The following is a 13,869-nucleotide window of genomic DNA, read 5'->3' on the forward strand; positions in this document are numbered from 1 at the left end:
CCATGTCTCCTTAGAAATCCTTCGTGCTCGCCTCTCCGACTACCAGACTACTACTCTGTTAATCTTCAAAAACAGCCATAAACCTCAGGTTCTTTTTAACGTCCTCAACTCGATCATTAATCCCTGTGATGTTTCTTCTATTGTGCCATCGACTACTCTCTGTGATACATTTCTTACATTTTTTATTGGAAAAGTATCTGCTCTTAGGCTAGCCCACACTAGTGCTACCCCAGATCCTGCTCCTTTTCTGTGCCCTGCTGTCCTCGACCACTTTGAGCCTGTATCCCTCTCTTCTCTCTCGGATATAGTCAAACACCTGTGGCCGACAAACTGCACCTCAGACAGCATTCCCTCTCGCCTTCTCAGAGATGTTTTCGAATCAGTTGGAGCAAGTATTTTATTACTTATAAATACCTCTCTTAGTTCAGGATGTGTCCCAGCTGCCTTCAAACATGCCGTGTTTAAGCCACTACTTACAGTTTTTCTCGATTGCTAACACACTCAAATTATACATAAAGCACAATTATTTTAACTGACACTCAAAGAGCCAAACATCGGCTCAAATCTCCAAAACTCTAAACACGTTTTCAGCTTTTCACACAATTTGCAAATCAACATGGCACTTTTTGCAAACCACTGCAAACGTTTCTCCACGTAAGACACAGGAATCTGACAAAGTCACGTGTTAGCTGGTTTAAAACAAAGATATTCAAAATGCCTCACACATAGACCAATGATCAAGAAACACGTTCCACCTGACCAAACACCTGATAGCATAATTGTTGACTCATCAATCAGGATGTTAGCACTATAAAAAGACCACAGGTGAGTATTTTCTTACAGCAAAAATGGAAGCCAACATGGAAGCAAGAGGAAGAGGAAGAGGTGGGTGAGATTGAGAGGAGGAAGAATGAGAGATAGAGGTAGAGCTGGAGGGAGAGGACGTTCAGAGGGTTCAGCCTAATCTAAGCCAATTTACTGTTGCCTCTGTAATCCGGACACTTAAGACTTGAAAACAGGTTAGTTACCAGTTTTTAGCTCTGCATAATTCATGATATATCAGTACTTATATCTGTTGTGTGAAACGTATTTACTTCATTACTATAATTGAATTGTTGGCATGTTGCATACTAACTGTACACAAATCCTGCACAATGTACTGTGGTAAACTTACTTTTATGCAACACAGACACTGACCAACCACTATGTCTTTGATGTTTATCTGAAGGACTGCAAAAAAAGAGGTGCAGGTGGAAGGCCAAGGATGAGGCACAGGAACCAGCAGCTACTAACTGGGTTTTGGTAAACAATGCCATCACACTCAGAGAGATCTGAAGCATCGTAACTATGAGCTGTGTGCATGTTGCACAATGTTATTTTTGAATAAAATGTGATTTTTTCCAACAACTCATTTGTATTTCTTCATTTACTGTATTTCTGTAAACTCAAGCAACTTTCTCTGCAGAAACCTCTATGTACAGAGCATAGCCCATAAAAGATGAAAGTGCTTTAGATTATGCTCAGCAGTGTGTAGTTGGGTGGTCAAACAATCCAGTATTATGAATGAAGTGTGTTATATTTGGTAAGTGTTTATGTAGTTTTGAGTGCAGTTCTTCATTTAGCAGGAGAAATTAGGTGTTTTGCACTTTGGGTGTGGGGTTTTGTGAATTGTGTTTAGTGTTCTGAGAAACTGAGCAATTAAAAAAAAAAGAAGTGTGTTGGCAATCGAGAAAAATTATATTTATTCTATTTATTTATATATTTATTTGACAGGGACAGTGCATATTGATTGACATGTCTGTAAATGCACCAGAGTTAGCCAACAGGCTATTTTTTGTCTGTAGTCCCTGCACAGATGTTAAAAGTCATTCTAAAAACAAAAATTCACTTCAAATAACAGGTAAATACAATCAGTAAAACAACATTCAACAGCGATGATTATATTATGATAAAAGCATATATAAAAACATAAAAACAAAACTAAAATACATATTCACAAAGCAGACAGATAGCAACAGGTCAAGGCACATGTACAAACAGAGCGTTGTAAAGTGCAGATTGTGTCAGTGTTGACAGAGCTGACTTTCCACTAACCATGTTTTTAAGTTAGATTTAAATAAACTGCAGGTGTTTTGTTCTCTAATCTTTACTGGGATTGAGTTCCACTGTTGTGCAGCTTTAAAAGAAAAAGAAGATTGGCTGAATGAGCTCTTCCTTAATGGAACAACGCAGTCTCCTCTTGTTGCAGCTCTTGTTGAACTAGTTACAGGTGTGCGTATGGTGATAAAATGTCTGAGCGGAGGTGAGGTAAGGCCGTGTATTATTTTGTACATGAGGCAAGCATTTGCATATCTCATTACATTTTCCCAGCTCAACAAGTTATATTTTGTGAATATTGGGCAATGATGAAAATAAACTGATTTCTTATCTACTATTTTGGATTTGATTTGCTCTGTGAATAAACAGTTGGCTGTCTCTGTAGAGTATTTGGCCCTAAAGCCAAATTGCATTGGATGCAGAGAAAAAGCACTGTTAATCAGATGGTTCATAATTTGTTCAGCTACAAGTTTTTCAACGACTTTTGATACTGTAGGAAGGATACTAATTGGCCTGTAGTTATTGGTAGACATTGGGTCTCCACCTTTAAAGATTGGGATAACTACAGCCGGCTTCCAGACATTTGGAAACATTCCTTGACAGAAAGAGAGGTTGATGATATTGGCAATAGGATGAGAAAGAGTTGTACAGAGGTCTTTGAGCATATCTGCATCCATACCGAATATATCCTTTGCTTTAGATGGTTTAAGGCAGCGGTTTTCAAAGTGTGAGGCGCGCCTCCCCTGGGAGGCGCCAGAGAGCTTCAGGGGAGGCGCAGCGTGAGACACAAAAGAACGAGAAAAAGACGAGTAAAGTGACACTTGCCCACTTGTGGCTGTCTGTGGAGACCGAGTTCCCCCACCTCGCCAAAAAGGCTGTAAAAGTGCTCATTCCCTTCACCTCCACCTACCTGTGTGAGTGCAGGTTTTCCGCATTGACTTTGATCAAAAGCAAGTACCGGTAAAGGCTGCAGCCAGAGTATGATCTGCGTTTATTCCTGTGTGCATCAAAGACGCAGACTCATTGTTCCCACTAAAGTATGGGTGAGTGTAATAAGGAGGCAAAGTTGACGTTCAGTGTGTTGCCGGGAGCATATAAGGATTTATCCACCATGTTGAAAATGTAAAAAAAAATATTTCTTGAGAACGCGGCGTGCGGAAATATACGGGTCGTGCTGCAACTAGATGTGCCTGTCCTCTGTAAGAAGGTGTCGGCGACTGACATGCAAGGAAGAACGGCTGTCCACAGGCTGTTCCAACTTTAACAACTGTATTAACTTCCAGGGTAGTGAATTGAACATGCAATTGTAATTGGGTGTGTTGTATATTTTCATGCACGGACACTAGAGATGTTAAGATTCACCGATTCGCATCGGTGCACCGGCATAAACGTTCAAGATGCGAGTGCACCGGTTGAAAGAGTGCACATCGGCTACAGTTTGGGTTGAACCGGGTTGAACTCGCGATGCATCGATTGCGTAGCGTCTTTGCATCGGTAAAAAAACGATTCATTCATATAAAATCCCCTCATCTTTTCAACGCTCAGCAGAGACGATCTTTGATATTTGCTTCGCCACTACGGAGAACGAGAGTCTCAGTTATCAATACACACGGAAGTTGAGGAGAAAGAGAAACACAGCGCACCGAAAAATACCTACAAATCAAACGTTTGGCAACACTTCGGATTGTTCAAGTAAGACGGTGTAATAGTCATTTATGCCATATAGTTGACCGCAGGTCATGGAGAGTAATAAGGTATCCGTAGACCTTTGTATGAGGTATCTTTATTACTTAACAGTTCTACAGCCATGATACATAGATCCGTCCTAGATGCGGACTTGCATACACACAGTATCACTCCGCAGCCGCACCCCATCAGTAACGTCCTGATGGTATATGTGCGCGGCACTATATACTACAGACGGTCAACTTGAAAAATCACTCGCAAATTGTTAACGATGCCGAGCCGCTTTAAAGTACACAAGTAGTACGAGGAACTTAGCGACGCACATAAAGAGGCGACGTGGGGTCTGCGGCTGAAAAGAGAAACCTGAAAGTGAGACGTATGAGTTAAATCATTCAGTGAGGTGTTCTGTCAGAGAGAGGTGTTTAGCTTACAGCAGCCTGTGACGGCCAATAATAATTTAAATGTCATCCTTACTGTAAGCAGTTATGAAATACCTGTTTGTGAAAGGTTATTTGTTTTCTTTATTGTTCAGATAGAAACCAATGCTTTCTGCTCACTGGTGAGTTAGCCTCTGAGTGTTAAGCACATCAGGCTGGCAGCTGTATGGGCATTGCTCTATGGTAGCTGTTATTTGCACATTGTTAATCATGAGCAATGCATTCTTACATTGTTTAACTGTGAGGTGTTATACAATTGTACTCTGGAGAGCTTTTAAAGGTAAAAAAATAAACGGCATGATGGGATGTGCAGTACCAAATATGTAAAGCACTTTTTTGTTAATGTATGATTTGCTGCATATAAGGAATAAAACAAAAATCCTCTGTCGTACCATATTGAAGTATCATTATTTTTGCATCGTGTTGAATCGCATCGTATCGCCCCGAATCGCATAATGTTGAATCAAATCGTATCGAACTGTATCGCAACAGGGGTGAATCGTATCGTATCGCATCGCCTGGTGTTTCAAAGGTATCGTTAATGTATCGTATCGTGGCAACGTATCGAGATGCGCATCGCATCGGCCTCAGTGATGGAGATGCACATCCCTAACGGACACGCATGTTCCACAACACACAAACTGAACAACACTCAATTTTCCGATCGCTACCAGTGTCTTTGCGATCTTGTTATAATAACAAGTGCACGTTACAGATGCAATATGGTTGAGACCATTCGGGCTTATTCTAGAGGGGTGCAAGGAATAGTCCAAGTAGTGGGGGAGTTTTATACAATATGTTTAAAACATAAAAATAAAAAGGTTTAAAAAAGTTATTGTTTTATGTTTTAAGGAGGTGACGCTACTCAGCCAATCAAATCGGTGCAGTCAGCACGATAGATTCAAACACACACACACAGAGACGAGACAAGAGGAGAGAAACAGTCGGAGTAATTTCAAATGGCGGAAGGTAGACAGCAAAAACAGAGCATTTAATTACATTTTCTCTTACTGGACCTCTTTGAAATGCAATTGAATACCCCTGCATTATAGCAACAACAATAATAATAATAATAATAATAATAACAGCAATAATAATTGGGAGGGGGGGTGCGGCTGTTCTTATGTTCTCTGAGGGGAGGCTCACCTACCCACACTTTGAAAACCCCTGGTTTAAGGGATTTAATTACTCTTTTAACTTCTGCTTCAGTTGTGTTTCTTAATCTGAAATCCGGCTCCATTGTATCAATTTGACAATTACTTGTGCAGTCAGGAGAAAAACACTGTGCAATGTTAGCAACAGAATCAATAAAATAGTGATTTAAAACTTCAGCTACATCGCCTGGAGTGTTTATAAGTCTACCATTTACTTTAAGTTCTAACTGTTTTCTTTCCCTATGTTGATTACCAGTTAATGTTTTCAACTGGTCCCAGATCAGTTTCAAATTACCTCCTGCCTTGTCTATTATAGTTAAAAATAAATCTTTAAAACTTTATTCCTAAGCATAGTAAAATGACTTCTGTCATGGCTTAATTTAGTTTTGATTGCAGTTTTTAAGACTAGATCACGTTCTTTCATTCGCCTGAAAATATCCTCATTTATCCAAGGGACAGTGTGTTTGTTATTTCTATGCTTGATTTTGCAGTTGAAGTTGTTAATAGTCCTCTCTAACGTTTTTGAGAACATTTTACTGTCTTCTTCATGGTCTATTCCAGGCAAAATATCTTCCCATTTAATCTGTGCAATGTTTCCAAATGCACGTGGATTATTACAGCCAGAGAAAGGGTTGTTTTGAGTGTCATGCGGTGGTACAGCAGCGTCCCCCTCGCCCCTCACGGTGGTCCATCATTGTCGGTCAACCCCGAACAGCGCCGCCCCGCTCAGCCCACAGCCAGCCGCCTCGACCTCGGCTGCTCTCCCGACACCCGGGGTAAGCCAAACATCACTCCGTGGGAAAGTTGTATTGAGTGTGCCGACCGCGGTGATGTTGGCTTCAGCGTGTTCCGACTAGTTTTACCACATGATTTAAAAAGGAATTTTAAGTTGTATGTACTTAATTACCATCATTGTGAACACACGTTTTTAAGTTGACAACCATTTATAAATTAAGTTGCTCCAAATATATTGTATTCAATAGTTTTTTTTCTTAGCTTTTTCATTAAGTTGCTCCAAATATATTGTATGACATAAAAAATATGTAACAAAGATGTTTACTCTCCCGACAGTCATTATTTCAAAAAGTATGAGCACATTTAACGCAGAATGCTTGCTCATTCATTTGTTTCCCTCAACCAAGATGGTTGCCATCGTATGGTCAGATCCTGGGGTGGACCGGTCACTGATGATGGCGATATTCATGTCCTTTTGAAGCACATTAAATAATAGGCTAGCGCATAAGAGATAATGAATTAGGTAACTGCATACTTTTTAAACTGTCACTCTTAGCGAATTCAGAGCCATTATTACCAGCTGCTAAAGCCACGCTGGTTTTGTTTTCACCTGTTGAGTCTGCATGTGTGTGTCATCATGGCAATGTGGTCCTGAAGACACACAGAGGTGGTTTTGAGTACTTTGCCTAGTGTTTAAATGCATGTGGACAGATGTTGTCAATCACAACGGTGCAAGTTTTAGTGTATCTTCTCATCTTTTTTGCAGGTTCCAGACAATATTTGAACTGGTTAAGTGAAGAGCAGAAGTCACTTTTCAAATTGTACACAATCCTTTTCCCATGCCATTGCTGTCAACACCTATCCATGCTGAACGTTGCTAAGATATTATTGATTGGGGTGTGGCCAAAATTGCAATATGCTTCAAAATGTAACTGACAGAGAGCAGTGCTTTTGTCCTGTGTTTTTACACTGTGCCCATGGATTATATTTTATTTCAAGATTTTTAATTACGTCGCTAAACTCCTTGAAAAGGTCCTCTTCCTTTTCTCCAAGGTACACGACAAGGCAGCGTATGGCTATAGTTCTCTACGTACTTCAATTGTATTGTGCTATTTTTGAAAAAGGAAAAAAAGAGAAATTACCTAAATTAATATATTCTGAATGGGTGACTGCCAACAACATGCATTTCAATGACAACTCTAAATAACGATCCTATCTCAAGAAGCATGTCCTTGATCTGCTTCACCGAGATTCATTTTTAATAAAAAGCGATATCACAATAGTAACCAAAGTATTTTTACTCTCACAGTAGCCTCTACTACTTTGTATCCTCTCACATAACTATTCACAGTTCAAAGGCTGCTCATTTTGGTCAAACAGCAATTTGCCTAATACAGTGCAACTACAAGGCTATCTACTGTATTTGAATGACAAAAGATGACACTCACCTTAAAATATCCTTTGTATATTTCTATTTGTCTTAACTGTTTGAACCTTTCCAGGCATGTTCAGTGGTAGTGGACTTGAAATCCTTAACCCAAGGTATAGAACAATTAAGTTATCAGGCCAATTGCATTACCTACTACAACTTGAATTTTGTTGTATGTCAATTAACGCAGAAATCAGTGTTCAAATTACACACAATATTAAGTTGATGTAGTTACCAACATTATTACGTCAACACAACTTCTAAATTAATGTTTGCAACTTAAAACGTTTATCTAAATCAATTAACTCACATTTTTATCTTGCAACCATGCATTTAATTAAGTGGAGGTGAAAGGTCACCTGAATTCGTTTTTAGAGTGCATGGAGTTTTCAACGAGTGTAATTAATAGTGATTAGGCAGATGATAGGAGCTGATTGTTTTGACAACTCGACTGCAACCCTGATCTTCAGAGTGCACCCAATCTTCTCACTCTACATTTCATTGGGATATGCATAAAAGAAAATGGATCAGTTAAAAAATGTGTGTTTAACACACCGAGATTAGGGTGGTAGGAGAGTTTGATCAGACTACAGGGTATTTACTTTGTCTTTTAGGAGTCCTCGGGGTCCGATGACACGATCAAAGATGTGTTGTCCCACGTGAGCATCAACTGCCGACAGGGGGTCGTCCAGCAGGTAAACATCTGACTTCCTGTAGACAGCCCGAGCCAGACTCACTCTCTGCTTCTGACCTCCAGACAGATTCAGACCCTGCAGCCAAACATAATCAATACATAACCAATACACAGCCAAAAAAACACAACCAATACACACCCAATACACGACAAATTCAAAACAGGTGGGACTCGATATTATGGCAAATGAGACATTCTGATTGCAATTCTGATTTCACATGAGTCATTGTGAAAAGACAAAATCCACTTAACCTTGAAGTGCTCATCACACCGCCTGAGGAAACCAATGTGGCCATTGGTCACTAACTGTCACCTTTGACGTCACCATGGCACAAATAGGTGTGAACAATTATTTGAATACAGCAGCAGTCCTTTGTTCTCTCCTCTTAAATCTTCCCTTCCCCCCTTACCTTTGGCTTAGCTTTGTGTTTTTCATTTCTGTTTATCATTTGATTATTTTCATGATTTATTTTAAATAAATATTTTTGAAATAAATAAATAAAGAAGACATACTTTATTAATCCCTTACAGGGAAATGTTTCCCCACTCTGTTATGTGTGCACACATTACACACACAGGGGAGGATATACATGCACAAACACAGAGGATATACATGCACACACACAACCACATGCAGAGAAGTGGCAGAGCAGAGAGGCTGTAAGGTACCCGGCAGAAAGGGAGCAGTTTTGAGGTTAGGTTCCTTGCTCAAGGGGACCTCGGCAGTGGCCTTAGAGGTGACCTGGCACCTCTCCAGCTACCAGCTGACTCCACATTTTTTTGTAATGATCCGATTGGGACACAACCAATACACAATATGCAATGAAACAGTCAGCAAGAAACAATGTTGGCACCTTCTCCCCAATCTCGGTGCTGTCTCCGGCAGGTAAGATGTCCAGGTCTGGCAACAGAGCGCAGGCCTCCAGCACACGATGGTACCAACTCTCCTTTCTTTCTCCACCAAACAAAATGTTGTCCTTCAGGGAGGCGTTCTGGATCCAGGCCTGCTGGGGAACGTAGGCCACCGAACCCTGCACAGCCAAATTAACCTTTATTATCTGCAGCACCACATATCAAATAAATATCACAGACAAAATGTATTAATTGAACTGCAACAGGCCACCTTAAGGAAAAGGAAAACGTTTGTTGTCACCTTGACGAAGACAAAAATAATCAGTGTTTGTTGTTACTTTGATGACAATAAAACATTTAGTTTGTTGTCAGCTTGGCAAAGACAAAATAATAAAAGTTTATTTTTTGTCACCTTGACGGAGACAAAGCCACTCTTCTTCTCCATTTCTCCCAATATGGCTGACAGCAGAGAGGACTTCCCTGAGGCAACATGGCCAACCACGGCCACGAGGGAGCCCGTCTTCACCTTCATGTTGATCCTCTGCAGACATGGCAGACCAGCATTGGTCCAGGAAAACGACCCACCTTCTATTATCACACCGTATCCACCTAAACATAGAACACGGTTTTATATGATTTAACACAAAATTATAGAAATAGACTCAGAAACCTAGAATTTCCCCTTCCTTGTTAATGGGGCCCTGGGAGATCCATGCTCAGATATTGCTGGGTGGTGAACATGGAGATCGCTTGTAGCACATTTCTCCTTTTCTTCCAGTGTTTGTGCTTAGTTGGGCTAGCACCTTGCCTCGACTTTCAGCTAGGCAACAGTTTGCTTCTGCTTCCAGTGTTTGGGCAAATATTGGATTACAGTTTCAATCCTGAAAACACTGAGAGGTGTGGGTAATGGCTTACCTGTGCTGTAAGGAAGTTTCTCCACATTGTCATGATTCAGTTCTTCTTGGCACAAAAAGTGTCCCAGACGTCTGAGCGAGACAACAGCCTGATCACATAATTAAATAGATCATATTAAATCAGGGTATGTTTAGTTTTTACTGAAGTTTAATACTTGATTGACAGAAGAGAGTTTGGTGATTTGCTTAGACTCACCTGCATCGCAGTGCTCATTGCAAAGGGAAGCTGACTCAGAGGTGTTTTCAGGATGTTAATGAGGGCTACAGAAACAAAGATTTTCTGAGCATCCAGAATGTTTCGCTCATCGATTAAAATGTAGACTGCAAACACTAATAAGGCGATCTGATCAGAGAAGGCGAATGATACAAATATAAGTTTATTACATCAAATATGATTAGGTTTATAAGACGATTAGAAAATGTGATTTGGAAGGAGCCAGGGTAGAGACTCGCCAGGAAAGAGGAGGAGTTGAAAGAAGCTAGAGACACAGTGTAAAGGATCTGAGATTTCTTGAGGGCCTGGAGCTCTCCGTCTCTCAGGACGCCAACACGTCGCAGGAATGCTCTCTCCCAGGCGTAAAACTTTAGGATCTTCATACCACTCAGTATCTCGTTCATCAGTCTTATCCGACCGTCCATGAACTTCATCTGGACCTCCTGAGAAACAGCAGAATGTTGAGAAACATGTTTAGCTTTAACCACATAAGTCTCTGATGCAAAACAATGAAAGGTTTCACACCTGCAGTCTGCTTCTCATTTTAGCAATGAAACCATTCAAAGGAAAGACCAGAATAACGACAATAATACCCGCGAGAGCAGATAGACCGAGAAGCTGTCAATCAAAGAAAAACAAATCTGTTAATCAATAAATAAAGCACAGAGAAACTGTCAATCAAACAATGTGTTATGATGTCAGGTTACGTTTTTACCTGCCACAGGAAGTAAAAGCAGAGTGTGATCTCGATTGGAGTGATCCAGATGCTGTTGAAATAAACTACAAAGTCCATAAGCTTCTGAGTGTCAGCTGAAACCAGATTAATGATTTCTCCCATAGTGCACTGTTGCCGCGCCGGGCCGCTGATCAGCAGGCACTGAGGATTCAAACAGGGAAAACTTTTTAGACATCAAGTCTTTGCATGTGTGTGTTTTGGTTTGTCTGTCCGTCCGTTCGTCCGTCCGTCCGTTACCTTCCTGTAGACCAGCCCCATGACAGCGGTCTTCAGTCTCATGCCCAAAGTGAAGCAGTGGAGCATGTAGTGATGATTCAGCAGAGACTGCAGACAGGACAGCAGGAAGAGCAGCGCGGCGTACAGGAAGCCTTTCCACATGGCAGTGTCTCTGTCCCGCATGAAGCCCAGCAGCAGACTGAAAACAAACAATAAACAAACAGCACCCAAAAAGCGTAAACAAAAACATACGACTACAATCAATACAATCTGCCTTGTGAATCTGTCAAATACCAACCCAGTATATTCATTACTCGTTATTCTCTTCTAATAGTTAATTAAAGACTGTATATAATGACTATTTTGCACATCCCTTTCAAGATTTCAAGATGTTCTAAGGTTTATTGACATATCATATACACAAACTGTGTAGTTTTGCAATAAATGAAAAACTTGGGTCGCAGGTTCCTCAATAGTGCATTACATAGACCAGGGGTAGCCAACACGGTGCCCGCGGGCACTTAGTCGCCCGCAGGGGCAACGTGAGTCGCCCGCCGGGCATGTTCTAAAAATAGCTCGCCAAGCAAATCTAAAATGTATACACAAGTTATTGAGCCGTTTCCGCTCTACATCCTGAACTCCTCCCTTCGATGCAATGCACTTCCGTTTTGGCGGACTGGGTTTGTTTTGCTAGCTAGCTCCGTTGTGCCGACAAAGCACTGATATCGCAGAGACAAAGAGGATATAACAATTACAACATGAAGAAAAGTGGTTCGGGAACTACGTGTGCGGTAGTTGGTTGCAATCACTCGAGAAAGCACCTGAACGAGTGGTTAGATAGAGAGTGCTACGACCACAAACCAGCACCCAGCACCCAGCCATGTTGTTCATTAAATACAGATAAACACAACAAATACTGCATCCATTGTATTTTTTTATATTATATATGAATATTTTCATAGTGATGTAATTGTGTGGGCTGCTTTTATATTTTAATTTGTAATACCTGTTAGGATTAAACATGTGATCTTTCTTGTTGAAGCCATTTCTTTAGTTTCCTCTAAACAATTAATTAATTCAGTGTTATTTATGTACAGTATGAGCTTAATATGAATGATGAACTGTGTTAAAAGAAATTGTAGCACTCTAAGGAACATATGAAATGCAATAATGCAATAACAGTGCAATAATGAAATTAAATTACATCAAACTTTATTTTCACTCAAACAGTACAGGCACATATGATATATTGCACAGCATAAAGAGATCATGTAAATTGTGCATTATGTAAACAACAGACAACTGTTGGCTCCTGTGGGCATGACCTAAATAAGGCAGTTTATTTTGGTTTTAAAATGCTGAGATATTTACTGCAGAACTTTAACCTTCCCTCAACAAAATCGTCAACAATTTTCGGGAGCATGTGGGCAAAGTAGAATGTGCGCAGCCTTATGATATGCCCCTGGACAAAGTCTGTTTACACCGGTTTACACCGACAGACGCTGTGCAAAAGACTTCCGGCGGAAATGAAGTGCATTTGTGTAGGGTTATGGCGCTACCCGTGGTTTGTCGCGTAAACTTGTCTATAAAATACACAAAACAAAAAAGGAAATGTAATTAAAAGAACCTACCCTATGCATAAACGAAACCTCAATCATAGCAAACCCTATCTACTTACTACAACTCTATATCTATCTAACACCCCTCCTCCCCCCACCCCCACAATGAATATTGACCAATCACGTTCTTGCTTGATTTGTGGGACCAGCGTTGCAGTCCGGAAGAAAAGCTATGTGGCACCTCCCCGCTGATTTTCCTTCTGGCAGAATCTACACATCAGCCCCATTGAACAGCCTATCATGCCAGCCGATACCACACATGAGGGGCAGAGTTTTACTGTGTGTGTGTTGCCACTTGCATATATATATATTGCACTTGACGCACACATACACATGGCGTAATGTCCGTCCGTCAGTCCGACTGACGGACAACTTCTCACTTCAAAAAAGAAGAAGAAATCTAGACCGCAAAAATAATTAAACAAGCGAGTACCTGTTTTTCCTGGCCAAGGACAGGTTCCTTGAACACAACACGAGCGTAACGTGTCTTCACGTGGTATATGTCTCGTCTGAAAGGAATGTTGACAGAGAGCACCGGAACGCCGCTCCAGCCCTTCAAATATTGCAGTACCCATAAGGAGCCGTACACATGCCGCAGTGTTTGCGTGGCTGTGTCTTTAGTTGTAAGCACAGTAGCGATCTATTGTTATTAGCATCTGGTTAGCTAGCTATGCTAACGAATTTAAAGAGCTTTTCTACAACTAGGTGGAAGATAGCTCTCTCCTGAGAGGCTCAAATAACCTCAGCTCAGTGAGGTTAAGGCACACCTTGATATGATCATTATAGTTATTAATGAGACTAAATTAAAAACAGGTATAAAATACTATATGACAGTAACAAAAAAGTTGTTAAAAACAACAAGAATAGAGTTTAAAAGGAGAGTGATTTGTAAAATATCCAAAAAGAAAAATCTGCTTACAGTTCTGTTTCATATGGGTGTTGAAAGATGTATCCATAGATCTCTTTATGTTGCTCTCAAAGTGCACCAGGTTGATGCTTTTAACTTCAATATTTAAAAAAAAATCTTCCCGGGGGAACATGCCCCCGGACCCCCCTAGTGGAGGTTAGGTCTCCCCCCCAAAAAAT

The 13,869-nt window shown here is 40.7% G+C and overlaps 1 protein-coding gene across 5 annotated transcripts in view; it reads right to left on the bottom strand.

Moving 5' to 3' along the window:
- The window catches only part of LOC307015041 (multidrug resistance-associated protein 1-like), a 101,206-nt gene that overhangs the window by 50,652 nt on the left and 36,685 nt on the right, over positions 1-13,869 (bottom strand). For all 5 annotated transcript variants that reach the window (XM_079643386.1, XM_079643390.1, XM_079643389.1 and 2 more), the window contains exons 3-11: positions 11,186-11,363; positions 10,928-11,089; positions 10,738-10,830; positions 10,452-10,655; positions 10,195-10,341; positions 10,000-10,087; positions 9,497-9,693; positions 9,087-9,263; positions 8,141-8,308 (exon numbers count right to left, since the gene is read on the bottom strand). In XM_079643386.1, the coding sequence (XP_079499512.1) occupies positions 8,141-8,308; positions 9,087-9,263; positions 9,497-9,693; positions 10,000-10,087; positions 10,195-10,341; positions 10,452-10,655; positions 10,738-10,830; positions 10,928-11,089; positions 11,186-11,363 (1,414 nt within the window). The remainder of the gene's footprint in view (positions 1-8,140; positions 8,309-9,086; positions 9,264-9,496; positions 9,694-9,999; positions 10,088-10,194; positions 10,342-10,451; positions 10,656-10,737; positions 10,831-10,927; positions 11,090-11,185; positions 11,364-13,869) is intronic.

This window comes from Notothenia rossii (genome assembly GCF_949606895.1).
Source record: "Notothenia rossii genome assembly, chromosome: 8".
Classification (NCBI taxonomy): Eukaryota; Metazoa; Chordata; class Actinopteri; order Perciformes; family Nototheniidae; genus Notothenia; species Notothenia rossii.